The sequence below is a fragment of the Gallus gallus genome, chromosome 16, assembly GCF_016699485.2.
Source record: "Gallus gallus isolate bGalGal1 chromosome 16, bGalGal1.mat.broiler.GRCg7b, whole genome shotgun sequence".
Lineage (NCBI taxonomy): Eukaryota > Metazoa > Chordata > Aves > Galliformes > Phasianidae > Gallus > Gallus gallus.
Window position 1 is genome coordinate 910,798 of NC_052547.1, and position 27,553 is coordinate 938,350.

At 52.6% G+C, this 27,553-nt stretch overlaps 1 protein-coding gene, 1 long non-coding RNA gene and 1 other non-coding gene across 16 annotated transcripts; 1 reads left to right on the top strand and 2 right to left on the bottom strand.

Moving 5' to 3' along the window:
• On the top strand, positions 1 to 26,845 carry LOC121111866. Of its 9 annotated transcripts, none has more exons than XR_006931633.1 (9): positions 10,579 to 10,733; positions 10,955 to 11,706; positions 12,899 to 12,979; positions 13,162 to 13,286; positions 13,901 to 13,999; positions 14,102 to 14,355; positions 15,364 to 15,494; positions 16,185 to 16,306; positions 24,847 to 26,845. It is a non-coding gene; the product is annotated as an olfactory receptor 14A16-like (transcript). The 9 variants fall into 9 exon arrangements; XR_006931635.1 differs by having other exon boundaries at positions 16,185 to 16,251; XR_006931636.1 differs by lacking the exons at positions 10,579 to 10,733; positions 24,847 to 26,845 and adding an exon at positions 10,032 to 10,372 and having other exon boundaries at positions 16,185 to 17,208.
• Positions 150 to 10,757, bottom strand: LOC101750700. Of its 5 annotated transcripts, none has more exons than XR_006931626.1 (4): positions 10,171 to 10,382; positions 9,017 to 9,547; positions 8,686 to 8,923; positions 150 to 1,884 (listed from the first exon to the last, which is right to left on the bottom strand). It is a non-coding gene; the product is annotated as an uncharacterized LOC101750700 (long non-coding RNA). The 5 variants fall into 5 exon arrangements; XR_006931627.1 differs by lacking the exon at positions 150 to 1,884 and adding an exon at positions 10,654 to 10,757 and having other exon boundaries at positions 3,869 to 8,923; positions 10,171 to 10,325; XR_006931625.1 differs by lacking the exon at positions 150 to 1,884 and adding an exon at positions 10,447 to 10,546 and having other exon boundaries at positions 3,869 to 8,923; positions 10,171 to 10,325.
• On the bottom strand, positions 23,339 to 26,330 carry LOC121106936 (olfactory receptor 14C36-like). Of its 2 annotated transcripts, XM_046901573.1 has the most exons (3): positions 26,214 to 26,330; positions 24,586 to 24,704; positions 23,339 to 24,489 (listed from the first exon to the last, which is right to left on the bottom strand). In XM_046901573.1, exon 3 carries the CDS (start codon positions 24,464 to 24,466, stop codon positions 23,504 to 23,506), a length of 963 nt encoding a protein of 320 aa, XP_046757529.1. In that variant the 5' UTR covers positions 24,467 to 24,489; positions 24,586 to 24,704; positions 26,214 to 26,330; the 3' UTR covers positions 23,339 to 23,503. The 2 variants fall into 2 exon arrangements, with proteins under 2 accessions (XP_046757529.1, XP_040504726.1); XM_040648792.2 differs by having other exon boundaries at positions 24,586 to 26,330.
• Positions 26,846 to 27,553: the final 708 nt, after the last annotated feature.

Genomic DNA, 27,553 nt, shown 5'->3' on the forward strand with positions numbered 1-27,553 from the left:
GACTTGGGCGGTCCTTGGGACGAAGCTAGCAGCCGCTGATGGTACGGCTTCGCAAAGCCTGCCAGGTCTACCCAGCTCCGACCGACTTTCCATACGCGGCTACGAGAAACGCGCGCGCTCCGCGGCGGCTAGAGGTCACTGCAGGGAGCGGCTTGGGTACGGCGGAACAGTCTACCCGGCCCCTTCCGGCTCCGTCCGACTCGTTCGATCCGCGGTGGCGGCTAGAGGTCGTTACCGGGGCGACTCGGGTACGCCGGCACGGTCTACCCGGCCCCGGAGGTCTCCGTGCCGCTAGTTCGATCCGCGGTGGCGGCTAGAGGTCGTTGCCGGGGCGACTCAGGTACGCCGGCATGGTCTACCCGGCCCCGGAGGTCTCCGTCGCGCTAGTTCGATCCGCGGTGGCGGCTAGAGGTCGTTGCCGGGGCGACTCAGGTACGCCGGCATGGTCTACCCGGCCCCGGAGGTCTCCGTGCCGCTAGTTCGATCCGCGGTGGCGGCTAGAGGTCGTTGCCGGGGCGACTCGGGTACGCCGGCACGGTCTACCCGGCCCCGGAGGTCTCCGTGCCGCTAGTTCGATCCGCGGTGGCGGCTAGAGGTCGTTGCCGGGGCGACTCAGGTACGCCGGCATGGTCTACCCGGCCCCGGAGGTCTCCGTCGCGCTAGTTCGATCCGCGGTGGCGGCTAGAGGTCGTTGCCGGGGCGACTCAGGTACGCCGGCATGGTCTACCCGGCCCCGGAGGTCTCCGTGCCGCTAGTTCGATCCGCGGTGGCGGCTAGAGGTCGTTGCCGGGGCGACTCGGGTACGCCGGCACGGTCTACCCGGCCCCGGAGGTCTCCGTCGCGCTAGTTCGATCCGCGGTGGCGGCTAGAGGTCGTTGCCGGGGCGACTCAGGTACGCCGGCACTGTCTACCCGGCCCCGGAGGTCTCCGTCGCGCTAGTTCGATCCGCGGTGGCGGCTAGAGGTCGTTGCCGGGGCGACTCGGGTACGCCGGCACTGTCTACCCGGCCCCGGAGGTCTCCGTCGCGCTAGTTCGATCCGCGGTGGCGGCTAGAGGTCGTTGCCGGGGCGACTCGGGTACGCCGGCACTGTCTACCCGGCCCCGGAGGTCTCCGTCGCGCTAGTTCGATCCGCGGTGGCGGCTAGAGGTCGTTGCCGGGGCGACTCAGGTACGCCGGCACTGTCTACCCGGCCCCGGAGGTCTCCGTCGCGCTAGTTCGATCCGCGGTGGCGGCTAGAGGTCGTTGCCGGGGCGACTCAGGTACGCCGGCATGGTCTACCCGGCCCCGGAGGTCTCCGTGCCGCTAGTTCGATCCGCGGTGGCGGCTAGAGGTCGTTGCCGGGGCGACTCGGGTACGCCGGCACGGTCTACCCGGCCCCGGAGGTCTCCGTGCCGCTAGTTCGATCCGTGGCTGCGGCTAGAGATCGCTGCTGGGGCGGCTTGCGATCGGCGTCCAGGTCTACCCGACTTCGGCGTGTCGTCGCGCGCTCGGGTGGGGGGAGGGAGGGGGTTGGGGGCGCTACAGCTCCGGAGCTGCCAGAGGCGTCGCTGTAATTCTGTGCCTCCAGTTACGTCGAGGAAAACCTCGGCTGCTGTTCGAGCTGTTGCCGGTAGTCGGCGCCGATGTTGCTGAAGCATTTTTTCCGGATGCCTTATCAGTCCACCTGGGAGGCCGAGGGAGGCCTCGGCTCTCGTAAAGGTGGAGAGTGTGTGCTCATGAGCAGAGTTGGCCGGCTGGTTAGGCGAAGGATCAGCCGTTGCAGAGGTGACTTCTTTGGGCATTGGTTCATTCAATTTGTCGGGTTATGTTGGTTTATTTGTTACTGCATGTCCCACAATTCTGTAGTGGGATAAGGTGGTTGCTTGTGCAACCACAAGCTAGAGCTGTTGGAACAGAGCTGGAGAAGATGTCATGTAATTCCCATACTGCCCCAATGAACTGGTAAATATAAAGAAATGATGGAGAAGCTGGCTCCTGTGATTTTAGAGGGAAAACAAAATGAGAAGCAAGGGCAGTGTAAACTGATTTGCTGGTGTCTCAGGGCAAGAGACCTCTGTGTGCCTTTGGTGGTGATGTGTTAAAGGAGAAATGATGTGAAATAGAATGTTAGGAAGTGATTTTCCATCATCCTATCCTATAACAGTCCTGGTTAACTGAGATATTGGGAGTTGGGACACTGGTGAATGTGAGGTCTGTTCTTATGTGTGTGCAAAATGATCACGGAAGTTGTGTTTGTCTCATGTCACTGCCAGAGCAAGTCATGTAGTGGGTTGTCTTTGGAGGCACCACAGATTGTAAGAGTTAACTGTGGATCAGGCCCACTTGGCATGGTTTTATGAAGGGTATACCCTGCCTGAGAAATGTGATTTTTTGACTAATGTGGTGACATGGTTTTGGACATGCTCTGAAAGCTGGATGCTCACACATCCATGGGATCAGAGGGACTGTACCCTGGAGTGCTGAGGGAGTTGGTGGATGTGGCTGCCAAGCTGCTCTCCATCCTACAACAGTCCTGGCTAAGAAGGAATGTCCCAGTGGACTGGAAGGTGGGAAATGGGATGTTCATCTTCAAGAAGGTCTGGGAAGGTGATCCAGGCCTAATTTATACAGAGCTATCAGTCTGGCTTTGTTGCCAGGGAAGATCATGGGACAGATCATCTTGGGAGTCATAAGGGATCAATTAAAGGTCAACCAGGGGATCGGGCTCAGTCAGCACAGGTTTATGAATGGTAGATCCTGTCTGACAAACCTGATTTTGTTCTTTGACAAGGTGACCCGCTTAGTGGACAAAGGTAAGGCTGGTGATGGGGTCTACTGGGACTTCAGGAAAGCTTTTGGCACTGTCCCCCCACAACACTCTCGTGGAGAAGCTGGTTGACCACAGTTTGGATGGGTGTATATTCTGCTGGGTGAAATGGTGGCTGGCTGGGCCCAAAGAGTTGGCAATGGAGTTAGTCAGTTGGTGGCTCCTCATGAGCAGTGTGCACCAGGACTCAGTCCTCGGGGCTGCTTCTATTTAATGTTTTCATGAACAATCTTGAGGGGGTTGAGTGCACCCTCAGGAAGTTTGCAGGTGACTCCAATGGGGAAGTGTTGATCTGCTGGAGAGGAAGAAATAGGGTCAAGTGTTGGGTCCTGCGTTTTGGTCACAACAGGCTTGGGGGAGAAGTGGCTGGAAAGCTGTCTCATGGAAATGGACTGTGGTGTACTGGTTGACTGTGGGCCAAATATGAGCCAGCAGTGTGGCCGAGAAGGCCAGTGGCATCCTGGCTTGGATCAGGAATGGTGTGATGAGCAGGACGAGGGAAGTCATCCTGACCCTGTACTTGGCATTGAATGCTCATTGCGCAGGGCCCAGCAGCACCCACTTCTCCCTGCTGAAATGCACGGCCACATCCTGCAAGAAGCTATTTGCTGGGATCACTTGAAGCCCAGGGAAGGAGCTCGTTGGGAAGGTGAACTCTGGTGCCGGTGGCTTCTCTATCCCAGCATGTGAATACTGGCAACCCTCTTTCCCTGTGTGTTCACATCCCTCACCCCATGGCTGCTTCTGCCTGCATCCCCATGCCCCTATGTGTGATGGATGTACTGTGGTCATTTGTTGCTCTCCTGGAGGTCATGTGAAATCATCCTGCTATGGATTATTTGTGTCCTGAAGAGTATGGGGTTACTGTTTACAGTGAAGGCTCTTTTGGGCAGTTGTGTGTCTTAAAGAGTGTTTTAACACAACTGGACAGTAGGGTGGTGGTCTGTTTCTTTGATGTTTGTATTGCAAGTACACATCTGACTTTTGTGTAAGTGTGATTGTGCTTTCCTTCCCTGTGTTTGCTGTGGTTGGATTACAGGTATGAAAACCAGGACTAGACATCAGGTATGTGACTCTTTACTCAATCTGCTGTTACAAGTTAGTGTAGTTCATCTATTTGCAAGTGGAAGCCTTCCTGTAGGTCTGGATCAGATGATCGCTGGTGAAAGGCAGAAGACTCATGGGAGCGTGCTGAGGCAAGAAAGGGCAGGGGAGGTGTGAGGGGGTGTAGCTGTTTCTGTCCAAGTCCAGCCCTCCCTAGTCCTTTTCAGGGCATTGCCTGGGGGTAAAAGCCACCTGGCACTCTGACTGGGAACACTGGTCTTACTAGATTTTCTTCCCAGCACAGCCAGCATGCTCTCCACACTTGCTTTCTTCCTTTGAATGTCCTCCTTTGTCCTGGCCTTGGACATTAGGCCTAGCCCACAAAGACAGTGAGCAACAGTATTGATGGTGTTCTAGTGAAAGCAGATTAATGGTCACAAACGCGTCTTGGCCTGGGGGGGTCAAAAGAACTGCTGTCAGACGTAACAGCTAGGGGGCAACTATGAGTGCACTCAGACAAAATCTGGCACTCATCCTACCTCAAAGATGCCAGACAGCCCAACTGCCCCTCGAGCTCTCCTGCACGGCAGCAGGTTCATTGACAGGATTTCCCTTGAGTGCGGCTGTCTCTTGAGTTCACACCTGGAGAGAGAGCCCTCACACCTTGATGTTGAGATACCTTGCCAATACTGATCCTTGCTAAGCAGTTAAAGGTTCATGTGCAGCTTTTTCATGAGGTTTTATCTTGGATTGCTTTTGCACATGACCCCTTTGACATAAAGGCTTGATGAAGTCTGAGACCAGCAGTGGGTCCCACTGCACCGGACTCCTTACCTCTGTGGTTCAAGGAGCTCACAACCACTGTGAGACTTTTGAGGTAACAGGAGGACCTTTGTGTGTGTGTCTGACAGTGCCCTCTAGACAGCAAATGGTCAAGTGTATTGAGCCGTCAGGCCTGTTAAGTCACTACAACTTATGCCTATTGTAGCAATGTGGGTATCCCTGATTGTCCCGTAGGAATGTGGAGTGTGGTTGGACCCATGTGGACCTGTTGGTGAATTCTATGGGATGGCAAGGGGGGACACTGGCTGATGCACAGGGCTGGGAGTGAACTTCAGCTCTGGATTCTTGCACGAATGAGACCATGCCTAGGGTCTTCCAAAGCTCTTCTTCCAAGGGTGATAAAGACAAACTGCAGCACTGGCTGAAGTAGGTGATCCATCATGCTGCTGTCTGTTTGGTGTACCGTGCCTTAGGGAGGTGGGTCAGATGTTTTACCTGCTTCTGAATTGGAGAAATCGCCTTAAGTGAGACTTTAGCGGTGTGGGTTATTGAGAGTAGGCAGCCAGGTAACTTTTTCATGCTACGCTTCTCTTCTGCTCCATGTCAGAACTGAGACCAGAACACAACTGGGTTTAAATGGAGTTCTGCCTCAGCCACAGGCCCTAGCCAAACCCATTCTCAGTTACGTGTGTTTCTAGTTCAGCTGGAAGGGTGGGTTTGAGTGTACCCAGCACCTGGGCCTGTTGAGAAGGTAGTTCTGTCTTGCTGGAAGACGTTGTTTCATTCCTCCAGCCATGTTTTTGGCCTTTGTGAGTTGGTGAAAGGCCACAGCAGCTGTGGTATGCAGGTGTAAGAGTAATGCCAGTATTGCGTGGACCCGGAAGTTCTTGCACCTGCCTTGGTGCAGTAGGGATGCAGAACACCTGAACCGTCTGTATTGCACTGTGTAGTATTTGGGCTTTCCTGAGCAAGCTACAGGCAGGGCTTTCACTGTGACAAGCCTGGTGCTTGTTCCTTCTGGGGCTTTATAGCTCACCCTTCTCTTGTAGGTAGTAATCAATGAGTCTACTGCCTTTCCTAATGCTTCCGGTGAGATGGCAATAGGGGATCATTGGTGTAGTGGTATGTTATGGGGGTTATTCCACTCCGCTAGGTCCAAGTTAGGACAATATGGAGGTGAATGTATGTATCCTGCTGGCAGGACCTGAGATGTCCGCTGCCTGCAAAACCATCTCATGAGGAGTAATTCTGATGGGAGACAAAGCAAGAAGAGCTACAGGAAGATTGGGGGAGGAGGGTCCGAAGGTTACCCATGGGAGCCTCTTTGCCAATGGCACTGCTTGCACTACTTAAACCCAAGCTCTTTAAGGAAGCGTTTGTCCCTTGACTGCACGAATGTGACCATTGTGGGAACCACGACACGGGGAATCAGTCACGCTCACCTTTTTTGGTCTGTGGTTGTTGGGAATGAGGTCAAGGCGAAGGGTGGTACCTGCAGCCCTGATGGTGTGGGAGAGGAGGAGGGAGTGCACAAGGATGAAGAGGAATGAGGCAGAAAGGAAAATGATGCCCAAGGGGGGAGAAGCTGGGGTCCTTCTGCACAGCAAAGAATGGCCTTACAGCATTAGGCATCTCCAGGAGCAGGTTTTCATTGACCTAAGGCTGAATAAGCATCGCAGAAGTGCTAGACATGCTCTGTGAATGATCAGAGCTTGTCAGAGGGACTTTAACTGGGGATGTGTCAGCTACCCACTCATGGTACCTATGAGACACTGGAAACGCAGGAGGTGAGTGGTTTCAACAGCCCTCAGCCCAGCATGGATGCTGGAAGGTGGTCTGGCCTCCGTCTGCCTAGAGGGGATCCCTGATGGTTAAGTGGCAGTCCCAGGAGGAGTGCTTGTACTCAGTGATGGTGGCCACTGTCACCCACAACTTGAACTCCATCTCAGCACAGGGGAAGAAACTGGCCCAAGGGGAAGGAGTACTGCAGAATGCAGGAGGGAAGTGGGCTAGCAGGCTGCATGCAGGTATGGGGGATCACCCTGCCTTCTAGGGGTTACTTGTTCACTGCAGGGCATGGGGCAGCACTCCCAGGCCCCAGGTACTCACCTATCCATCTCCCTTGTGTCCTTTGTGCCCAGGAATTGCTAGCTAAACTTCTGCCTCATCCTGCTGACCGAGCAGCACAGAAGCAGACATGGTTAGGGGTCAGTGGTGGGGGGAGTTTTGCTTAATGAAGTTGTCATGCCTGGAGGGGTGTAAGAGGTATGTAGATGAGGTGTGTGGGGACAGTTTAGTGGTGGACTTGTGTTACGTGATGCTGGAATGAGTCTTACAGCTGTTTACAAATCTGAATGACTCCGTTAATTCTCCAGTTCTGTGAGGGTATGGTTCTGTGATTCTATGTTTGTGTAGGTTAACAATTGTACCTGGTCTTTTCCCAACTGAATGGCTGTAAGGTTGTATGATCTGGTTCTGAACTCTCCCGCAGGACCATCAGAGCAGGTTTCCCAGGCCTGTGTGCTGCTGGCTTTTGAAGACCCTCAGGGAAGGGAGTCGGGAATCTCTCTACAACTCAGTGCTCTTATGCTTTCCTCACAGGAGTGATCCTGGCCCTGAATCCCTGAGGGAACACCAGGGATGGATTCGGGTGATAGTGACCTGAAAACCACTCTGTAAAGAGCAGTGGAGCGCAGCGCATTACCTCTGGCCAGAGGTATGCCATGTAGTTGGTGACTGAGTGCTGCTGCTGCTGCACTTCAGGGCCAAGTGCTTGTGTTTTGAATGTAGAGGTGTTGCAAACTAAGTCAGCTTTCCTACCCACTCCATGCCCCTGGATGAAGCTATAACGTAGCACAAAGTGAGCACCCACCTTCCTCAAGTCCCAAGAGCTGCACTGAGCTCTTCCCCTACTCCCTCTGTTTCCATTTCTGTCATTGTCCTGGCAACATTTGTGCAGAGGGACTGAAGGGCCAACAACTGTCCAGAGCCTTGGACAACTGATGCACTAGGAGTGCCTGGAATTTTAATTGATCCAGGCAGATCTCTAGGTGGTCATCTACTTCACCCATCACTTGGCTTCCACATCCTCTGTACTTCCGGTTTATCAGCTGTGACAGCACTTCTGTCAGAAGTGCTTGGCTTAGCCTGAACAGCTCAGTAGTGGAAGGAAGGAGGGTAGGGTGAGCTGGCAGACTTGAGGTCTTGGGCAAGGCTGCCTGGGGCAGAGCAAAGCAGATGAAACAGAAAGAAAACAGACTGGAGGAGGTCATGCCTGAAGGGAAGGCACTTGTGGCCTTTGAGTGTCACCCTGCACCACAAGGATGTCATCACACAGAGCTGGAGGAGGGGAAACAGAGGCCAAGGGCTGTCTGGATCTTTGTCCCTCTTGTGCAGAATGGGACAGGAGGGGACTTTGGGATGGTGATGCAGTTCAGCAAACGGTTGACAGGGTGGAGCTCATCTGGCTTTACCATCCACCCTTTACGTCTATGTAGCTCCACTTACTTGCTGGAGAGAGGACAGATTGGTGGGGTGGGGAAATGTAGTGTTAAAGAACTACCTCTGGAGAGACACAGAGGGGAGCGTGAGTCTTAGAGTTGTACCAATCACAGAGTCTGTAACATAGAAGATCTCTAAGATCAGGCCCGGGTCAACCTGATCCAGCTGTAGATGATCCTGTTCACTGCAGGGGAGGTGGACTGGACGACATCTAAAAGTCTCTTCCAACTGTAAGGGTTTTATGATTTCAGGACTCAAAGATCATCCAGGACAACCACTGACCCATTATCACCACACCCACTAAAGCATGCCCCTCAGTGGCACATCTACATGCTTCTTGAGAACCTCGGGGGACTGAGACTCCACCACTTTCCAGGGCAGCCTGTCCTACCCCACTGATGGGCGCAGTTGTTGAGCACTAGCTGCCATAGGAACATCTTCTGTCTGTCATAAGGACAAAGCTATGTGGGTGTGCCTGTGGTGCTCCCTTTCTCAAGGCTTGGCCTGTCTGGACTTCCCAGCTGGGAAGACCATGGGAGTACGTTCTTACCTGCCTATCAGATGGAGAGGGAGGGATTGTTTCTTGTCAGCTCCTTACACAGGCAGCAGTTGGCTGTGATGTCCCACTTTGCCATCAGTTTGTAGCGCTCCCATGTTCTCTCTTGGGTGCTCTGCAAAATGGTGTGCTCCTTAGAACTTGGAAAGCCTCCTTGGAGCTCCTTCACAGTCCCAGCCATCTAGACTTCTTGGAACAGGAAGGCACTGCTCTACTCACCGAACATTGCCCCCTGGAGAGAAGGCAAGGATGAGCTTGGTTGCTCAGTGGTGCGTAGCCCTCATCTTGGACCTCATCTCCCCCACCTCGCCCTTGTACAGCTTACCTAGGAGGTCATGAGCCTGATGCACCAACACCACTGCATGTCTGCTGTTCCCTCCACGTAGCAGGGCTGCCCGTAATAGCTGTACAGCAGGCTGACAAGTGCTGCTAGTGACAGCTCCGTCGTGCTGTGCTTGTACCCCCTGTGGGCTGGATCTTGCTGAGTTCCATCTTGAGTTTTGGTGGAGCATCAGCTCCCAGTTGCTCAGGTGTGTCCCACACGAAACTGGCCACTGCGTTCTCCATATTGCCTTCTGATGCCATCATTCACCGCTTCAGTGCTGCAGAGGTGCTTGCATGCGGGAGGCTTTGGGGATGCAGTTCATTACAGCAAGGAGTTCCTAGGACAGCTAGGACTTCTCTCATGTGCTTCTCTGGGGATGAGAAGGTTCTACTGGAGCTTCCACCAGCAGGGAAACTGGATGCAGCACTATGGCTCTAGTGAGAGCTGAGTCATTACGTACAGTTTTTAGAACCAGAGGCAAGAGCGGCCATCCTTTTGGATGCAGACTTTTCAATACGGGTTGCTCCTGAGCTGTTGAGGGAGAAGTAAGAGCGTTTAGCTTAATGAGATTTATGCTGTTTGGTTCTGCTTAGTGTCATTTGTTCAGTTAGCAAAATCCAACAGGTAGTATTCCACCTGGTGACTGGAACAGATCACCTAGGTCAAGGATTTTGAATGTCTGGGATCATTTGAGGCCTAGCAGAGGTCTTTGCAGTAGTTCAACAGTTCCTAACCCTGGGACAATGTGTATACAAAGCGGTGGATTTTTGTTGCTCTGTCACAGTTGCTGTTTCATCGTTGGTGTGGAAGCAGTTACTTCCCCACTGCATTCCTCCCAGCTCTCCCACATGTTTCTGTTCCAGACACTCACGCACAGCTGTGCACACCCTCATGGGTTTACAGGGCTTTGGGATTGCCATGAGCCACTGTTTGTCCCACTTTGGCGTCCTTGGCAGGTTGCGGACAGACCTCAGGGCTCTGGTTACAAGCTGAGTGGCAGAAGGACGTAAACGTCCTAGCAAGCAGCACAGCTTACAGTTGCCTACTATTTCTAGCAGTTAGCAACACAGCTTGCTGCTGCACAGAACTTTTACCGGTGAGCACAGTTTTCTTACATGGAATGGAATCCTTAGCTCCCCTGAGTTCTTACTCACCTCGAGCCTCAGCAGTCCACCTGATGATCAGCAGGTGAGGCAGGAATTAGAACTTGGACTTTACCTCCAAGAATGCGAGTTGCTCATTCGATCCTTGAAGGAAGAAAGTGAAGATGAAGACAAAGGCATCCCTGGGCACTGAGGCACCACAGCACCTACAACCGGAGCCCCACTTAGGGTGTTTTGCTGCTGGATGTTACGGGTGAAATCTCAGTTCTGGTTTCACTTTCGGGTTGCACGCTGTATGCTCACCACAGGTTAAGCTTACGCACTCACTTTGATAATGCCGACGGGCAGAACCCGGCTCCGGGCCCCGTTGCTCGGCGCTGGGGCAGCTCCGGGGGGCCCCGCCGGCTGCCGCTTCCCGCTCCGCCCCGAGGAACCGCGCTCCGTGCGCTGCGGCCGCGTGGGCAGCGATCGGAGTGCGGCGGGGCGGGGAAGCGGCCCGGGGCCGCGGTCGGGGACTCGGGCCTGCGGCCTCACCTCGCCGTGCAGGAGGGTTGTTTTCCCCGGGTCCCAGTTCGGGACCGGCAGAGCGGCCGTCTCTTCGACTTGACGGCAAGGTGCTGGGACGGCGCTTTCTGGGTGGGGGGGAAGCGGGGGGGGGGTGGGAGTGGAAGGGGGAAGGGGGGGTGGGAGTGGAAGGGGGAAGGGGGGGGGGGCGGGGTAGGCGGGGGCTTACAGGGGCTGGACTGGGGGACGAAATGGTGCCCTTGTTTCAGGTTCTGTGATGGTTCTATCAGTATAGACTGATTCTGTGATGGTTCTGATTCCTCACTAACAGGACGGATTCCCAGATTTGTAGCTTGTAGAACAAGCGGAGGCAACGACGGAGCCTTCATTTGAGAAAGAGGCACAATAGGAGAAGATATCGAAAAAAGGATCAACTCCCCCTCCCCCTCCCGGTAACAGCTGGGAGAAAGGGACGAGCTGAGGAATGTGACCCTCCCCCGTTCGTACCATCGCGCAGCCGGAGAGAAGGGCGGGGGCAAAAGGGTCACCCGCGCAGACTCAGACTGCACGGGAAGTCTTGCGGGACAGAAGGGGTGGCTCCAGACCACCCGCCGCTCCAGGCACCCGCATAGTCGCGTAGCCCACCCATTGGTTCAGGCTGTGACCTTGGAATTCCACTACGTAGCTATTCAAACGCGATGGACTTCCGTGTCCACCGCTGTGCGCAGCGGGTGGAATAGCTCTGAGTGACTGACACATCCCAAGCAACGTGAATTTCCATGTTACACGAAACAGAAAGGTGAACTTTTTGTTTGGCCTCAAAGATGACAAGAAAGAGTGGGCAGGACTTCAATTTTATGCCACGCTTTCTTGTGATAAATTCCAGGTTGCAGCGCCATTTGCTTTTAATGCTCGCTCTGTGGTGCCTTTGAGTTACCAGTTTTTGGAGAGTTCTACTCAAAGTCCCTCTGAGGTGTAGATTTTGACAGAAGTTGCACAAACCTCTGTTTGGAGTTCTCTGGTGCTTTGTGCTCATCAAATGGAAGGGCAGAGCAAGAGTGTCCTTGTGGGTTTTGTTGTTCGGTATGTGTACCTGTGTTAGTCTGTGTACCAACTCTGTTATGCTGAATTATAATTACTGTACTTCCTCATGTATAGTTATGTCAATTCATACAGCTTCGAAGTATCTACTTGTACAGCTGATGGATATCGTTCGGTATGTTGTGACCCAGCTCCAGGCTATCCTGTGTGGCTAAATGATTGGCTCCTCCTAGAAGGAGTGTGAGCCTTTATCAATGTAGACAACATCAGGAGCAGTTTGGTTTGAGCACCGGAACAGTTGCCCTCACAGTGTTTCTGTGTTTTGCCGGCCAACTTTCTGACTTAGTCCCTTAAGCAAACTAGGAACATGTGACAGTGTCTTGCTCCAAATAGGAGAGATGGTTACGTGTGTGTATCTCTGTATTTATATGTATACCCGGAGGAAGACAAAGACAGCAAATCCAGTGTTAGCGGACTGATTTATTACAAGTTCTAAGCAACTAAGGGATGGGGGGAAGATGGGCAAGTTGGCAATAGTAAGGAGAAGTTCTACCATACGATTTACAGAGTGGGGATAGTCACCACCGAGGATCCAGTGATGTCTCATTGGCCCACAGGGAGGCAGCAAGTCTAAAGCTCAAACCAAAACTGTTAGTCACTTAGGGAGTACCTGTATTAGCAAGTCTTGACATCAACATGTAAGGGGTCTTGGTGGTGGTATAACCTCGAGAGAAATCCGTGCTCAATGGCAGAGGTGGTCATGCAGCCTGCTGCTGTACAGGAGTACTTGAGATGTTAGTGCTTCTTGCTGTTTTTGGAGTAAGACAGTTGATTCATTGCTGTATTTTGTGTTGAGGCTCATGCTTAATTGGCCCTCAGCTGTTGATCCAGGTATCTACTTTCAGTACTGTCAGCCTTCCAGTCTGAAACAGATTTGTGGTTGTTGATCTGTTTTAACCACTGGGGTGAGCACTGTTGCTCACTGTCTTTGTGCGCAAGGCCAGGCGGAAGGAGGAGGTTGGGAGGAAGAAGGGAGGGGGGAGGGGGGAGCACACTGCTACGGTGGAGTGTGTGCTGGGAAAGAAGCCTGTTAAGACCAGTGCTGCTGGTGTGAGTCCCAGATGGGTTTTACCCCGAGGCAATGTGGCCTGCAGGTGGGGGGCGGAGGGCTGGGCTTGGACAGGCAGCGCTGCGTTCCTTCACACATTCCCTGCCTTCTCTCTCATCTCCCCAGACTCATTCAACTTCTGCCTGTCACCTGTGATCATCTCAGCCTCCATGAGAGCAGGAAATGGCTGTGGAGCACTTATCTCAGGTAGGGGCATGGGGGAGTAGGAAGGAGAGACTGAGGGGCAAGGAATGTGAATACAGGGAGGGTGAGGTGCCCTCAGCTAGCAGTGCGTGCTGGGGCCGGAGAAGCTGGTAGTACTTGAGTTTCTCTCCTCTGACAACTGCTTCCCTGGGCCTTGGCAGTACCAGGAGCCTCTTTCCTTGGAGGAGCCTGAGCTTTGCAGAGGTGGCCATGTATTGCAGCAGGGAAGAGGGAGCACTGCTGGATGCTGCGCAGCAAACACTCTACCAGGATGTGACGGTGGAGACATATGGGTCTGTGGCCTCACTGGGTGAGAACTTTGCTCCCTTTCCTCCTAATTAGGGCACCTTTGGCTGTACAGAATGAGCCTCTGCAATCAGGTGGTAGGGTAATCACAAGGCAGTTATATATGGATTATCACAGCAGCAACACGGAAGGAACAGGTAGATGTCTATTTCAGAAGGGGGAGTTGTGTGCTCGGCACTGTGAGAGAAGACCCGGAGTCACTGCTGGCAGCCAGAAGGGGTTAGAGCAGCTCCTGTGAGCTGCCCTTGTTGCTGCGTTACAGGGTGCCACCAGCTCCCGCAACTGGGTGACTCCCTGGTTACCTTTTTACTCTTCTGCATTCCATTCTCGTAAGTCTTTTGAAACCTTGTGCATTGAGCACTTTGGAAGAAGAAGAAAATTAAGCAAAAACCCTTAGTGGGAGTGTTAAAGGAATTGTCCTTGCGTAATTCTTGGAGCTGTAAAGGTCATGCTGGGATCTGAAGGAAGCCAATATGTGCTGCTCCAGAGTCATTCAGGCCCTAATTGTGGTTTCAGAATGAGGGAGGGATATGTAGCGGAGTAGTTGGAGAAGGAGCTGTGCCAGAATAACAGAGTGTTTCATCTTCACTGTTTTTGTTATTCGACCTCCGCTTTCAGCCCCCAAACCCATGGTGATCTCTGTGCTTGAAGGAGAGGAAGGCCCCTCGATCCCAGATGTGCACAGCCTGAAGGACACGGCAGGAGACCTCAGCCCAGGTGAGGTGGTGGGGGAGAGGAAGAAGTTGGGTGGGCAAAAGCCATCTTTGAGTAGTAGTTCAGATCTGCTGTGTTACTTCTGGGTTTCCTGTCATCCAGCAGGATATGGGATCACAAATACGAAGGAGAGGCTGCAGGAGATGGGTGTGGCTGGAAGAAAGTGGAATGGTGCCTCAGTGGGGAGAATCAGAAGGGGTGCCCAAAGGGGTCGGGAGCAAGGGAAGCACTTCAGGAAGCCACAGGGAAACCATCCAGAAGAGAGAGGGGAACCCCTTGGTCTGCAGCACAGGCCAAAAGCCTCTTGAAGACCCTGAGGAGCAAGGAAGCGTGCCAGAAGAGAAGGCAGAACCCAAGGGGTAAGTGTGGGGGAAACCATAAAATGAACTCTAGGCTCTTTAGCTGCCGGCGCACGCAGTCAGTGAGAAGACTGTACAAGTGCTCTAACTGTACAGAAAGCTTCAAATGGAAATCCAGTCTCACCTACGATGAGCACATCCATACGAGGGAGAGGTCCTTTAAGTTCTGAGTGTGGGAAGGGCTTCAGATGCGGTTATGAATTACAGTGCCACCAGTGCACGCACACAGGAGAGAGATCCATCAGGTGGCCTTAATGTCCAAGGAGCTTCAAAAGCAATTCCTACCTCACCTACCACCAGCATCAGGACAGGAGAGGGACCCTGTAAGGGTCATCAGCGTGGGAAGAGCTTCAAGTACAGTCCTGTACCGAAATGCCACCAGCTCACCCACAGAGGAGACCCTTTAAGTGTCCTGAGTGTCCAAAGAGCTTCACATGCAGGGGACTGGATCTGTGGCTGGGCCTTTTGGTTTCATCAAACAAACCATGGGCTTCGCTCCAGATCAGAGTCATCCACACAGGGTCTTTGCCTATGTGAAATCACAGCCTCCCATTGTCTGCTTTAAGGAGTCTACAGGGAGGCTTTGCTAATGGCTCCATCAGGGCCAATTAGTACTCCAAGATGCTTCAGTGTTTCCTTTCAACTTTACTTTCCTCATGCGGTTCCATCAGTATCCTCTCAGCACCTCCAATCCTTGGACTCCACACTGAATACACAGCAGGACTAATTACAGTGGCAAAGGCCTAACAAGCCATTTCCCTCAAGTCTTCTTCAAGATCTGTATTCTTGATTAGGGAGGTTACAAAGTTGTAGAAGAGGAAATTTTCAGAGAACATGTTCCTTAAAATGACTTTTTCATCCCTAAGACTTGTTTTTTATTTTCTGTTAACTGAAGAAGTGTTTGAAGCTTACGGGGTGCTATGCTTTTTCAGGTTGTCTGCTGAGGACGGCTGGCTGTACAGCCTGCCTTCCTCCTCACTGCCCCTTCTCCACCATTTTGTTTGTCAGGCACCGGGGACTTCCAACACCTTTCCTTTCAGCAGGCTTCTCCACTGGAATCTGCAGCTGAATGTGCCAGCTCCTTTGCACAGACTCCCACGTGCTTTCCTCAGGGAAGTCCCTGCACACAGGCATGGAAGGTTTTTTTTCCTTTAATCTTCTGTAGAAGTAACAAAGCAGAACATGTAAGATTTACAATGATGAGAGAATGTAGTCCTAAACTGTCTGCCAAATGCAAGCTGCCTCCACTGAAGTTTGTTTCCCATGGAGGATAACTGTACAAGAAGTGTTTACACACAGGTACAAAATGATATAAATAGAGACACAATTAGAGTTGGCAGGAGAGATGAGGGGAGAGACAAGGGAAAGGAAGCCTGAACAATGGGAGGTTCCAAAAAGCAATTGGGGAGGTGAGAGATAGCTGAACGACCAAAGAGTAAAGGGAGGGAAGATATGCGGAGGGAGGGCAGGTTGTCTGAGGAGGGGGAGTGAGCAAACAACTTCAGGGTGCTTAGTTACCCCTGGGGTGAAATTACAACACATGTAGATAGTTGTTGGAAGTTTGACTTCTGACATCAGGTCTACTGGAAACACCTGAGGGAGTAGGGGGACGAAGTGCACTGTGTAAGAGAGGCGGAATACTTGTAATGCAGGTACCATATCAAGGTTTTTTTCTTGTGGTATTAAAACAGCGACTGAAAAAAGTATTTTGTTGTCGTGGGGGGGAAACGTGGGTTTATTACAAGTGCTCAATCACTTCAGCTGACGGAATGTGTCCCATTTTTTTCAGGTAACATTACATGGAACCAATAATCTTTTCTGTCTTGCAGGAGGCCCAGAACATGAGAACCCTCCCTGCCCAGGACTGTTCCTGCGATGTCATCTGCAGTAGTGGAGGTCTCACCTAGCTGTGCTGAGAGCTGGGAGAGGGGAGAGGCAGAGGGAGGCCCAGGTGACATGGCGGGGAGGTGGCTGGGAGGCCATTCCTCCTCCAGGACCGGGACTGCCCGGGGGCAAGCAGCACACAGTGGGATGTCATGGAATGTGGCACGACTCCTGTGACACAGAGGACAGCTCAGGCAGGGAGGCAGCTGCATAGCCAGCAGGGCTGGGCTGCTGCTTGTGAGGTCACCTCACTGCAACACTGGGCTTGGCCACGAGCAGGCGGGCAGTGAGAGAGCATTGGGAAGAGCAGCTGAGAAAGCTGCATGCAGGGGCCTGGGCCCTGGTGAGGCCCTGCCTCAGTGACACTGCCGGGATGTGGGGGAGTAGGGGATGAGGCATGGACACTGCCCAGGGTGGTAGTGGGGTGAGAAGGGAGCAGAGGGGCACTGCCCCGTGGGGGGAGAGAGTGGTGTGAGAAGGGAGCAGAGATAAAGCAGTGCTGTTAGGAGCAGCAGTATCTCACATACTGTTGAAGGGTACACAGAGGAGAAATAGCCAGCCTAGGGGTGACACCTTCTTGGCTGATCTCTCATTTTATGGGGCTCCAGTCACTGTCCACCCTGGGCATTCACAGTCCGTGGAGAACTTGTAGGCTCTCCACACAGCTCCACGTTCTTTTCCTGGGGAATGTCCCTGCCACACGTGGGACAGCCATGGGGGTATAGCTGACTGACCAATCACCATCTCCACTGTCATCAGGTGCCACTCGGTCATAAACCCTAATCTCAGTCTGTCACAGGGAGCAGTTGAAACATTGTGCAAGTGCTCTGGTTGTACAGAGCTGCAAATCCAATCTCACCTACTGTCAGTGCATCCATTCAGCTACAAAATCCCCTGAATTCTTCTCCCTTTGGTCTTGCCTTCTGTTGAACAGAAGAGCACTAACAGGAGAGCTGTGTCCCAGCTGGAGATACGTGGTAGCTACTTTGTGGGCCCAGGTGGTGGTGGTACGTGTGTTGTGCCTGTTCTGGTGCTCACAGGAGATGCTTGTGTTTTCATTTGGTCTCACTGGGATGAGCCACTCCCTGTTTTGTCCCCTGACCAAGCATATTTGAGTTCTCTTGTTCTTTGGAGGGTCTGTATCTCCTTTCTGGGTCTTAGGCCCATTCTCGGGGGTTGGAGCCAAAGTAGGTCCTGTTCCTGTACTGCGTTAGTTCAGCCGCGTTCAGGTTGTTGAGTGGAGGTGCAAAGGTAAGTTCAGAGCATGATGGGGCAAAGCCACCTGCAACGCGCAGGTTGGGGGGAGATGCATCAGAAACACATTCCTTCTGCTGCTTTCACGAAGAGTCGGGGCCGCAGTTCAAACCTCTTGAGGTACCAGAACATCTATGGGGGCTGGGAGTGGGGGAGGGGAGAGCTTTGTGGAGAGCCCACAGCTCCTCACCTGCAGCAGATGGCAGTCAGGGAAGAAGTGCTACAAATAGGCAGAGTGTAGGAAGAGTGCGAAGCACAGCTCCAACCTGTTCAAGGACGAGGGGATCCGCTTGGGACAGAGACCTTAGAATTGCCTGCACTGCAAGGAGAGCTCATCCAAAGCTTCACCCTCATTAAATGCTGGGGTCTGGTACCTCCTTTCTCAGGGGAAAACCGCAGTGTGGACCGTGGAGATGCTGGAGTCCCCGGGGGTGAGGGAGACCCAAATGCTTCTCACAACACTGGTAGAGAAAATGAAGGGAAGTGGCATCACTATCACCCTCTGCCTAAGAGACATGCACCCAGGAGCTGCAGGTGCCCTTTCCCTGTTAAGAGAAGATGATCTCTCCCCATACAGTTTTCTTTTCTGCTCTTCCTGTAAACAGCTCTTTGAAACTGTTTCTGAAGGAAGAGCAGCTGTGTAGTTCTACTCTGTGGGCATGTGTTTCTGACAGTAATCTCAGAGTCCACTCACGAAGCACGTACGTGGGTCAAAAGAGCAGCCGAGTGTTCCTGGGAGGTTCTCTGAAAATCACCTCCAAGCAGAAGAGGATGTCCTACCTGCAAGCTTTCACAGAGCAACCCCGCCCATCCATTGACCCTGGGGTTAGACCTCAGAGAAGTCATGTTTAAGAGACGAGGCCTTGTTTATCACAGGGTGGTGTTGGTTCACAAGGACCACAATGATTGAGTTTCAGCCCCCCTACTATGTGCAGGGTTACCAACCCCTAGACCAGGCTGGATGGGGCATCTGCAACCTCCTGGGGCAACCTGTTCCAGTGTGTCTCCACCCTGTATGAGAAACTTCTTCCTTGTATCCAACCTAAACCCTTTCTTGCCCAGTTGAAAGCCATTCCCCCTTGTCTTATCACTATCCGCCCTTGTAAACAGCCATTCCCCTTCCTGCTTATATGCTCCCCTCACGCACGGGAAGGCCACAATGAGGGCTCCCTGGAGCCTTCTCTCCAAGCTAAACGAGCCCAGTTCCCTCAACCTTTCCTCATAGGAGAGGTGCTCCAGCCCTCTGATCATCTTAGTGGCCCTCCTCTCAACCTGCTCCAAGAGATCCACAGCCTTCCCCTCCTGGGGGGGGCCCAGGCCTCAGTGCAGTACTGGAGATGGGGCATCACAAGAGCTGAGGGGGACACTCACCTCTCTCTCCCTGCTGGTCACCTGTTTTTTTAATACACCCCAGAACAACAGTTGGCCTTTGAGGCTGCAAGCGCACACTGCTGGCTCATGTCAAGCTTCTCATCTACCAGGACCCCCCAGTCCTTCACTACAGGGCTGCGCTCAAGGAGATCCTCCCCCAGTTTGTGTGAATAGGTGGGGTTGATGTGGCCCAAGTGAAGCAGCCTGCACTTGGCCTTACTGAGCCTCATTAGGTTTTCATGGGCCCACTTCTCCAGCCTGTTCGTGTAGTTCTCAAGGGCTTCTCTTCCTTCTAGTGTATTGACTGCACCGCTCAGCCGGGTGTCATCCAAAAACTTGATGGAGGTGCACTTAATGCCAGCATCTATGTCACTGATGGAGATGCTGAAGAGCACCAGTCCCAAGACTGACCCCCGAGGGACACTGCTTGTGGCTGGCCTCCACCCTGACACAGACCCAGTGATCATGACCCTGTGGGCTGTGTCCAGCCTGCCCATTCCTAATCCACCGAACAGTTGGTCTTTCAAATCCAGTTCTCCAGTTTAGAGAGGAGGATGGGGTGAGGGACCATGCCAAAGGCCTTGCAGCAGTCCAGGTAGACGACGTGCACCACTTTTCTCCCATCCAGTGAAGCTGTCACTCCATCGTAGAAGGTCCCCCGATTGTTCAGGCACAAGGTGTCCTTGGTGAAGCCATGCTGCCTGTCTCAAATCACCTCTTTATCGTGTATGTGCCTTAGCATAGCTTCGAGGAGGATGTGCTCCATGATCTTCCCCGGCACAGAAGTGAGGCTCACGGGCCTGTGGTTCCCCTGGTCCTTCTTTCTGCCTTTCTTAAAAATGGGAGTAGTGTTTCCCTTTTTCCAGTCACCAACTAGGCAGCCACAGTTTTTCAAATATGACAGAAAGTGGCTTGGCAACCACATCAGCCAGCTATTTCATACCCCTAGGATATCATCTGGCTCAATGGACTTACAGTTCAGTTTTGCGAAGAGGACTTGGACTTGTTCCACTGTTACAGGGGGACAGAAACCACTCCCCACACCTTCACCTGGAGGCTGATGGTCCGGGCGGACACGGGAAGCCTGACCACCCATGAAGACTGAGGCAAAGCACTCATTAAGTACCTCAGTGTTTTGTATGTGTGAGGAAGTCAGCTCCCCATTGCCTCTCATCAGAGGGGGAGCACTTTCCTTGGCCTGTCCCCTCCTCCCTATGTACCTGTAGAACCCCTTGTTATCTTTCACGTCCCTTGCCAAGTTCAGCTTCATCTGCGCCTTGGCTTTCCTAATTCTGTCTCTACACACAGGGGCAGCAGTCCTCTATTTGTCCAAGGATGTGCAACCCTCTTACACCTTCTGTACATTTTCCCCTTTTCTCTCAGTTCCAGCTGCAGGTCCTTGCACAGCCATGACGGTTGCCTGCCTCCACTGCTCAACTTCTGGAGGGGGATGGAGAGCTGTTGTGCTCTAAGGAGGGTGTCTTTAAAGAGCTGACAGCTCTGTGCTGTACCCATACCCTTAAGGGTAGTTTCCCAGGGGATCACACGCAGCAGTTCCTTGAGCAGCCAGAAGTTAGTACTCTTAAAGCACAGGGTCCTGGGTCTGCTTCTTGCCAGGCCTGCATTTTTCAGGACCACAAACTCCACCAAGGCATGGTCACTACAGCCCAGGCTCCCTCCAATCTTAGTGTCCCTAATGCTGTCCTCATTAGTGAGCACCAGGTCCAGTAAGGCTTCCTGTCTGGTCAGTCCGTCTGTTAACTGCAGGACGAGGCTGTCCTCAACTGACTCTCCCGGATTGTCTGCCACCTCCGATGCCACTATCCCAGCAGGTGTCCAGGTGGTTGAAATCCCCCATGAGGATAAGAGCATGCAAGTGAGACACCTCCTCCAGCTGAAGCAAGAAGGCCTAGTCCACAGCTTCCTCCTGATCAGGAGGACTCTTGACCTCATTGTGACTGGTCCTGAGACACAGCTCTTTGCTGTCTGTCCTCTTTCTGCCACCCCTCCTACCCTGTCTATCCCTTCTGAAAAGCCTGTAGTCCTCCGTCAGGGTATTCCAAGTGGGGAATTCATCCCACCATGTTTCTGTGATAGCAATGAGGTCATCTTTTCCCAGTCGTGCCACGGTTTCTCACTCCTTGTACTTATTTCCCATGCTGTGTGCATTGGTAGAGAGGCACTTCAGCTTGGCTATTGGCCTCATTGCCTTATCAGAGGAGCCCTCCCTAATACCTCTGGGACAAGTCTGGGGTTTCCATTACCACCTCCCACAGTGACACCATTCCCATGTGCTTCTCTGTCACCCAGTACACTCCCTTCTCCCATACCTAGTTTAAAGCCCTGCTAACCAGCCCAGCCAACTTGTTCCCAAGAATATTTTTGGCCCTTCTAGTCAGATGGCTCCCATTTGCTGCCAGCATTCGCCCATTCTCAAGGCTGCGTCCCAAGCCATAGTACCCAAAGCCCTGAGTGGGGCATCCTGTGCAAAGCCAATCCTTCAGTGTGTCCACCCTGTTGCTGTTGTGTAGATCTCAGTCACTAACTGAGAGGACTGAGGAGAATGCAACTTGTGCTCCCATGCCCTCCAGAGTGTGGCATCCTCTGCAAAGCCAATCCTTCAGTGTGTCCACCCTGTTGCTGTTGTGTAGATCTCAGTCACTAACTGAGAGGACTGAGGAGAATGCAACTTGTGCTCCCATGCCCTCCAGAAGTCTTCCCAGGGCCCTGAAGTACCTTTTGATCGCCTGAGGACTTCTTTTGCCTACTTCTTTGTTTCCAATGTGGAAAATCAGTAGCGGATAACAATGGGAGGGTCTAGCAAGGTGAGTGATGTTCCTCGCAGCATCTCACCCGAGCACCAGGCGGGCAACACACATCCCGGTGGGATGGATCCGAGTGGCATATGGGGCCCTTGGTTCCCCTTAGAAGGGAGTCCTCTATGGTGACACCCTCTCTTTTTTTCCTGACTGATGTTGAAGTAAAAGGGGGAGCAGACTGACCGGCCTTGGGCAACCTCTCCTCCATGGATGGGCTTCCACCAGCAGCCACTTCCCCCAGTGCTGTCAGCTCGACAGCCTTATACCTATTATGTAAGGGCACCTGGGAAGGTGGAACAGGTTGAGGGGCAGTCCACTTGTTGCGCCGAGCAGGGGCTTGTTTCCCTCTGTTGCTGTCTTCGAGGCCTCGGCAGTTAATCTTGGTTTACTCTGCTCCTCATACACTTCATCACTAGGACCCTTGTGGGGCAAATAGCCTTTTTGGAGGGTGTAAAGGGGAAACGGAAGGGGGAGAACAGCTGAGAGGGCCTGGAGCTTTTGTTTTCACTGGGCTCTGGTTCAACTTCCTTTGTGTGGGGGGTAGAAGGACTCCAGGTCCCTGCTTGCTTCCAGGGGAAAGCATTTTTGGCTCAAAACTCCCTTCCTAACCATGGTACACACAGACTACACTCCTCCTCCAGGATGCTTTGATTGGGATCTTAGAGCAGGAGTCAGACGCTGAACCTCGGGGGGCTCAAATAACCCAAGGAAAAGCTTTGTGTTTTCTTCCTAAAGGCAGCATCTGAAGGTTCAGCAGGTGGTGGGAACAGAAGGCAGTGCAAACCCACACAGTGTACACACAGCACGTTTCTGCAGTATGGAGGTTCCAGAGTTCCAGCAACAGTCTCCTCACTGTGTGTGGCTGTGCAGCGAGATATTCCTTCAGGGGAGCAGGATTCTCTGCCAGGCTGGCGGGGCAGAAATGATGCCTGGGGCATATATCTGGACTGCACTAATGTTGGTTTGAGCTCGGAGTTGTTGGCTTTGTCCTGGGGCGGGTGGCTTCGGATCTTCTTGATTCAGTGCCGACCTGTGCTTGGAATGCGGAAAATAGGGAGCGGGAGGTTGATTTCTGGGTGCAGTTGAAGCCAGGAGGAGCCTGCCTGCCTGTCTGTCTGCAAGATCTGTGTTTCTCTGAAGGCTCCCTGACCTCCCACCAAGCTGCAATGGGATCGCTTCTGTATGGAGGAGTGCTTTTTCCTCCATCTCAAGCAGGGATCTGGCTTGGTGCAAGAAGTGTGACAAGGCCCCGGGTGTTGGAGGACACAGCTGCAAGGGAGAACGTGGGCAGGATGCAAGCAGCTGGGAGGCTGGGGGATTCCTATCATAGCAGACCTCAGCCAGGGATGAAGCTGGGCTGTCTTAATTATAGTGCAGCCAACAAAATCATGGCCCCCAGTGCCTGTCATGTGTCTCCCCCTTCCCACGACCCCCAAGTGTTTTCCTTAGTGAGCAGCTTCCTCTGGAATCAGCAAATGCTGAAATCTCCACTGTCATCAGATGCCACTCAGTCACATGCCCCTCAGTCATGAACCCTAATCTCAGTCTGCCACATTGAGCATTTTCTCTCCCAAAACCAGGGAGCAACAGGCCTTCTGGGGTACAGCTGTCTCCGGCCCCAGCTTGGAAAGTAGAGCCAAGTCTTCAAGCAGTGCAATGTGGAATTTGTTTTTTATTAAGTAGATGCAAACTCAGAGGTAGCTCACACCTACGTAGAGACACACCCCTGTACAGCCTTAAAAGTGAACAGGACTTCCATTCTTCAGTAGAAGTGAGATGAACTGAAAACATTACAAGGACCATAACAAATGCAAATGACACTAAAGATAACTACAAGACAGTGTAAACTTACAAATATTTAGAAACATCTGTGAAATCACTTTTCTAACAGCAACCTTGAGCTCCATGTTCCTCATACTGTAGATGAGGGGGTTCAGTGTTGGAGGTAGCACCGAGTACAGGACAGCCACCACCAGATCTGAGATGGGGGAGGAGATGGAGGGAGGCTTCAAGTAGGCAAAAAAGGCAGTGCTGAGAAACAGAGAGACCACAGCGAGGTGAGGGAGGCATGTGGAAAAGGCTTTGTGCCGTCCCTGCTCACAGGGCATCCTCAGCACAGCCCTGAAGATCCACACATAGGAGAAAAGAATGAAAACAAAAAAAAGAGAGGCTAAAGAGACAACAGCCACAGTAGCCCATATTTCCCTCAGGAAGGAGTGCGAGTGGGAGAGCTTAAGAATCTGGGGTATTTCACAGAAGAATTGGTTCACAGCATTGCTTTGGCAGAGTGGCAGTGAAAATGTATTGGCAGTGTGCAGGATAGCACTGAGAAACCCACAGCCCCAGGCAGCTGCTGCCATGGTGGCACAAGTCCTGCTGCTCAGTAGGGTCCCGTAGTGCAGGGGCTTGCAAATGGCAATGTACCGGTCATAGGACATGACCATGAGAAGAGAAAACTCCGCTCCAGCCAAGAAGACAAAGAAAAAGACTTGGGCAACGCACCCTGAGTAGGAAATGGACCTGCTGTCCAGTAGGGAATTGGCCATGGATTTGGGGACAGTGGTGGAGATGCCACCAAGGTCAAGAAGGGCAAGGTTGAGGAGGAAGAAGTACATGGGGGTGTGCAGGCGGTGGTCGCAGGCTATGCCTATGATGATGAGGCCGTTGCCCAGGAGGGCAGCCAGATAGATGCCCAGGAAGAGCCAGAAGTGGAGAAGCCGCAGCTCCCACCTCTCTCCAAATGCCAGGAGGAGGAACTCGCTGTTGGAGCTGCTGTTGGACATTTGCTGTCTCTGAATATGTGGACCTATTAAAGGGGGGGAGAGACAAGAAGATGTTAGTGTCACCTCTCTGTGTGCACTCAACTCCACGTCTTGTAGCAACCTCCCAGTCTGCCACCCACATTTGAGGAAGGCCTTTGCAAGATCCCTTTGCTTGAGTTCTGTGGGGTGGTGAGGTGGTTGCTGAGAATGTCACTGGGAGAAAGAGGTGGCTGTGGATTGTGGAAGAGTCAGTCTGGCCCTGTAACAGAAAAATTAGGTTTTGAGCTGATCTCAAATTAAATAAACCTGCAGTGTCAAGGAGTTTTATGGAAGGGTTGCTCAAATTTCATAAAACTGTTAAGGAGGGTCCTGAGCGTATTTTTTCTTCTGTTTTTATCCAGGTGCTTAACCACATCGAGGGATTAGTTATAAAGCAGAAAACCTTTGCGTTCGTAAGGCACTTCAAGTGACATTTTGTGAATCCAGAGGTGAAGGGGGTGTCCCTCAGCACAGGGAGAAGCTGTAGAGCTGCTCTGTCCACCTGTCCTGGCCTCAGCTGTCCTATGCTGGCACGGGGGGATGATGCCTGCACTGAGGAGTTCCCCTGAAGACTCAGGATGCTGATGAGACCAGAGGAATCCAGGTTCAAAGTGCATGACCTCTCTCGTCCTACGTATGGAGCATATCATTTCTCTTTTCTGGCCAAGCACACAGTGAGCTCATTGTGGCTGCCTGTGTACAGCCATGCTGCAGCGATTATGTGGCTTCAGCACTGAGGTGTTCTCTCCATGGAGCTGCTTGATAACACGGAGCTGCTATGGCAGAGCTGTGTCCTCGGGGAGCTCTCACCGCAGTCGAGGAGGAAACACACGGGCAAAGTCAAATGTGCTAAGGAATGAGCTGTCCTGAATGGAATGCCTACTGAGAGGCCACAGGCATCATTTCCAACACCTCAGAAATTAGCAGAAGCACGGTTACTTTTCCTCAACAGCTGCATCTGTGAAACTGAACTCATAGCATTGGTGTCTCAGCTGCGTCTGAATTTTCATCCCCCACCTAAGAGACTCCAAGGGCAACTTGTGACTTCCCCTGAAATTATCACTGGCATTCTACTGCAGGGACGGAGGGCAGAACAGAGGGCAGCTCCAGTGAACCCTGAAGCAAAAGGCTAGTGGCACTGCACAAGCAATGCTACTGCTTTCTGCACGCTGAGGGACAACAAAGGATCTTCTGGTGGGTCCTGATGACCCTCAGGGTGCTGATTTAGGGGTCTCTGCCTCTTCAAGAGCACAGGCTGTTTGTATTCCCACTGAGCCAAGGATGACAAAACTGAAAGTGGAGACCAAGGAAAGCTCACCTGGAGGTAGCTAACTTGTCTCCCTTCAGTGAAGGTCCACTGGAAATGCCCTGGGGTGCTGTGTAGCTTTCAGCCCCCTCCCCCCAGCAGCAGTTTTGTCAGCAGAAGGCCCCTGCCCTGCAGGAGGGCTGCTTCCCCCCCACGCATCCCCCTGCCGTGCCCTCGGCAGCTCCCCAGGCAGGCTGAGTGCTGAACCGGCACACAGCCCCTAGGGCTCACCAGGGGACTCTGCTCTGCTGGACAGCCCTGGGCCCCTAGCTGCACCTCGGTTTCACAGCCCTGGAACACTTCTCCCAGAACCGCCTCTGGACTTGGAGTCATCCTAAAAGATTTCATAAGCTTTGCGCTATGCCACAGTGAGGGGACTCTCTGAGGAACTGCAGCAGCATTGCGCAGCAGGCAGAGACTTACCATGTTATGGGCTGTGAGCGCTCAGCCTGCTCCCACTCATATGGCTGTTAGCACCTCTCCCTGTGCCAGCTGCAGGTCGTGCTGTGTGGTGCAGAGGAGCTGTTCCTCGGCAGATCTGTCTCCCTGCAGCGCTTCCCACTTGTATGAGCTCCTTGCAGCGCAGGAGCCCAGCCCATCTCAGCAGCAGACGCCCAACCCAAGGCCTCCCTTTCTGACCCTCGCCAGGCTCCCAGGAGATGGCCCTGGTGCTCCCAGGGAACTGCTGTGAGACAGGCTGCAGCAATCCCTTCTGTTTCCCCCCTTGGATGCACAAAGCTTTCTCTGAGAAGCGTTATTTAGCCTCTGGCAAAAATTGTTGGGCACAAGAATCACCTTTCTGATTAGGCTCACTTCAGCCTCCAATAGATAGCTCTTGAGATCTGCCTGTCACTGCAGAAATACAATTGGGTTTTACCCCCTTATGACTTGTTAGCATTACAGTGCATTGTGCTGTGGTGTCCACTAGAGCCTCATATTTCTGAGGTTCTGATGTGGCAGGCCACTGAATTCACATCTCCAGTACACAGAATTGTCCCTTCCTCTACCTGGCAGGAGACAGGGCCTCTTGAATGAAGTAAAATATGTTGAATTAAGAGTTACGTGCTTTCATAGTGCGCTGATCCAACAGTGACAGATCTGACCCTGTTAAGCCAGGTTGGGCTGTTGAAAACGGATGCTTTTTACGGACGGAGTATGGACAGTGGGTCTCCTGTTTTCTCCAAATAACAGTGTTAACTATCCTATCTCTGAAACGGAAGGTAGCAGTCTCAGACAGTAAAAACATAAATTAGCAAAGAAACAGTGGATTGGTGGATGGAGTTTAGCCAATAAGATAACCAGCCCCAGTCACATGTCCTCGCACTTGACCTAGGTCAGAGTACACAATGAGGAACAGATATGGCCTTTATTAAAACACCACCAGATGAGTACCAAGAGGTACTATGCATGTGTAAAAGAGCTGAGACTCAGGGTGGCCAAAATGGTCAGTCATTTTGGAGACTCACTGTAATAACCCTTTTCTTGAGCATCTAATGGATACAGAAGCAGCTTGTTCTTTAAGGGCCTTTCTTGGCCTCTAGTATGCAGGCGTGGAGGGGTTACCCCTTTGCATCCAGCATGTGTGCAGCACTGGTAAAACACACCTGCTTTATAAACTACTCTGGGGTCTTAGAGCTTAATTTCTGCATCTCTCTCTAGTTCTGGTTTTCCTTACTCATCTCTCATGTATGAGCACCAGAAGTCTGTCAGCCTCAGAGATAAGATTGGACAATCTTCCATCTGCAGAACTGATTGGAAGCTGG

Excerpts from the sequence above, each read along its gene's own strand:
- LOC121106936 (XM_046901573.1), bottom strand. The coding sequence starts at position 24,466 with ATGTCCAACAGCAGCTCCAACAGCGAGTTCCTCCTCCTGGCATTTGGA.